Genomic DNA, 3,104 nt, shown 5'->3' with positions numbered 1-3,104 from the left:
CCTGGCAGGTTGAGGCTCCGCAGCAGCGCCATGGAGGCCAGTTTGTCCGTGGGCACCTCTGGAAAGAGAACACGGAGGTGAGAATCCCTCCTGGAGGGGTGGAAGGGGTGAAAGCTCCTCTCAATGGACAGCCTGAAGCAAACCTGATACGGGATTTATATTTCTATTTTAATTTATATTCTTATTTATATATTTATAGTTATAGTTATAAAATAGTTTGTTTTTATTTCTATTTTTCTCCAATTTTATAATATAAATATAAATATGTAAAATGTATATATAGATGTATATATTTACATCCATATCTATATATATCTATATCTATATTTACCTATATATATGATATATATCTATAATACATATATTATATAATATATAATATATAATACAATATATATTATATATTATATACTATATATTATATACTATATACTATATATTATATGCTATATATATATATATATCTCCATAATACATATATTATGTATAATATATGATATATGATATATAATATATAATATATGATATATAATATAACATATATTATATATCTATATAATATATTACTTATTAGATATTAGATATTAGACATTAGATATTAGATATATATTTATGTCTATATCTATATCTATAATACATATATTATACATTACACATTATACACTATACCTTATATATTATATATATATTTCTATCTATATCTATATTTAACCCAAATTATTGGGTTAAAGCATGTGAGAAATTATAGTGACATCTGCATTAGTATTTGGCATGTTTGTAATGTACATTTTTTTCTTACAGTGAGTTAGGTTGTGAGTTAATTTTGATTGGTTGTGGTTTAAACATTGTATTTAAAAGATTTAAGGATCTGAGTCATTAAACGGCACAGACATAACTGAGTTTTTTGGAAAGTTGTTTTGTTTGGGTGCCTTTATGGGTAAAAAAAATGTAATAGTTATAGGTGGTTTTGGTGGAATTACTATAGGAATACTAAATGTAAGAGCTAAAAATATTAGTTTTTTGTTATAATTTATTGAAATAATGGTGGGGAGGACTGAAAGTTTAAGAAATTTGTTATTGGCTTCGCTTAGAGTTAAAAATGTTTTTGTTGAAAAAAATGGACAATTTTGGTGGGAATGCTTTTATAACAGAAATTATTTAAAAGGGGTATTAATTTTGAGGAGGCTAATTTGAATTTTGTATTTGAGGGTATTGAGTTGGGATTATTTGAGGAATGGTTGATTGAGGGATAAATGATTGAGCTATTAGTATGATTTGATTGGGTAATTGATTGTAAGGAGGTACTACTACTTGTGTTGAGGCATGGGGGTAATTTGAGGGTTTTTTTGAGTTTAACAACAAAGGTTTGCTCTTGGTGTTAAGCCTGTCTGCAAGGTTTGGTCCAAACAGAAAGGCAATGAAATATGAATTTATCCAGCTGCTCAGGCAAATGGTTATCGGTTGGACTTGATGGTCTTGGAGGTCTTTTCCAACCTAAATGATCCTGGGGTCCTAAGGAATGTGTCAGCGAGGTGCAAACACCCAGATGTGCAGTGTGGGCATTGCCCTCCAGTTCTCCCAGCTAATAAAACCCCTGCTGGGACACTGGATTGGGATTCCAAGCCCCATTCCCTGATTTTCTCCCCGGTGTTGCAATGCCCAGGAGCCCTCTCCTGGCTAACAGGAAGCCTCGTGGTCTTTGCCCTTGTTGGACAGGCTGCAGAATGGCTCTCAGCCATCCACAGGCCCCTTCTGTTCTGCAATTTCCACGAATTTGGGTGTTGGCCTTTAGAAAACACGGCATTTACAAACTCTGTGTTTAAACAAAGGGTGCAGCTCAGCTGGATGTGAATCCACCGAGGCTGATATGAAAACCAAACCCTAATTAAGCTCATTAAAAGGTGATGGATTTTGCTACAATTCACAATATTTTGGGCTAGCAAAGCCCACCTGTCTGATCCACCTAAACCAATTCCTTTTTTAATTTGGCCACCAAAATGACAAGAGCCTTTTCTACCCCAGCTCCTGTTTCCTCTGCCAGCACCTGGAGCAGAATTGCAGTGTTGTAATTATATCTGGTAGATGGTGATGTGATTTTTAAACCATGAAATTTATTTTATGCTGGAAAAAGACTCAAACACTTCAATGCCTTTGTTTTTTCCCTCTTTCTCCTCCAGAAAACGGTGATATTTTCCATACACAAATTCCCTAGGAGAGCACAGCTCATCAGGCAGAGCTTCACATGAATTTTTTTAATAACTCTTCTTCATGGTGGATTTGTTCTACTGCCATTCCCCCGTTTCATTTTGCTTGGTTTTTTTTTCCCTTGAAGCACAAATGTAATAAATTTTGTTTCATACATCTTCCTATTTAATCATCACCTAATGCAGTGGAGAATGAGAAGTTTAATCATCCTCTTATGCAGCATGATAAAGTTAAAAGTGCTTTCACCCATTTTGCTTAGATTAGGGAGTTCAGTGAAGTATTTTGGGGGCCAAGAGGAGCTGGGAACAGCTCAGCTCTGCACCTCAATTCCAGACTCACCCCTGGCATGAAGGGACAGGCAGGGCACACAGTGCAGCCTGTAGCTGCAGGCTTGTCCCCTGCCAGCCACAAATTCCTCCAAAAACAACCCAAAGCATCCCTTGCTGCCTTCCCAAAGGATGAGGCACTCGCATTGGAGCCTGAATTATTCACGTTGGCTTCACCAGTTAAGCAAAAGACAGGGAGGGAAAAGGTTTTTTTACATAATTAAAGCAGAACGTAACATGGCCTGGGTTGGAAGGGACCTTGGAGCTCATCCAGTGCACCCCTGGATGGACACAGGGACATGTCCCAGTGTCCCAGGCTGCTGTGAGCCCCATCCAGCCTGGCCCTGGGCGCTGCCAGGAATGCACAGTGTCTCTGTGGCAATGTCTCATCACCCCCACAAGGAAGAATTTCTTCCCAGTGTCCCATCTAGCCCCACTCTGAGTTGGAAACCACCTCCCTTTGTCCCATCTTGACATCCTCAGGAGGACAAAATCAACCACAGCTGCCCCCAGCCTTGGCAGCAGCCTCAACATCATCCCTATTAAACCATTAATCAAGGAATAAGGGAAAGA

The 3,104-nt window shown here is 37.7% G+C and overlaps 1 protein-coding gene across 1 annotated transcript in view; it reads right to left on the bottom strand.

Moving 5' to 3' along the window:
* The window catches only part of LRRC20 (leucine rich repeat containing 20), a 9,827-nt gene that overhangs the window by 485 nt on the left and 6,238 nt on the right, over positions 1-3,104 (bottom strand). The window contains exon 4 of the mRNA XM_005430034.2: positions 7-58. Coding sequence (XP_005430091.1) covers positions 7-58 — 52 coding nt within the window. The remainder of the gene's footprint in view (positions 1-6; positions 59-3,104) is intronic.

This window comes from Geospiza fortis, unplaced genomic scaffold (assembly GCF_000277835.1).
Source record: "Geospiza fortis unplaced genomic scaffold, GeoFor_1.0 scaffold48, whole genome shotgun sequence".
NCBI classification, from domain to species: domain Eukaryota; kingdom Metazoa; phylum Chordata; class Aves; order Passeriformes; family Thraupidae; genus Geospiza; species Geospiza fortis.
The sequence above is the reverse complement of the archived record's forward strand: the minus strand, read 5'-3'. Positions and strand labels throughout refer to the sequence as shown.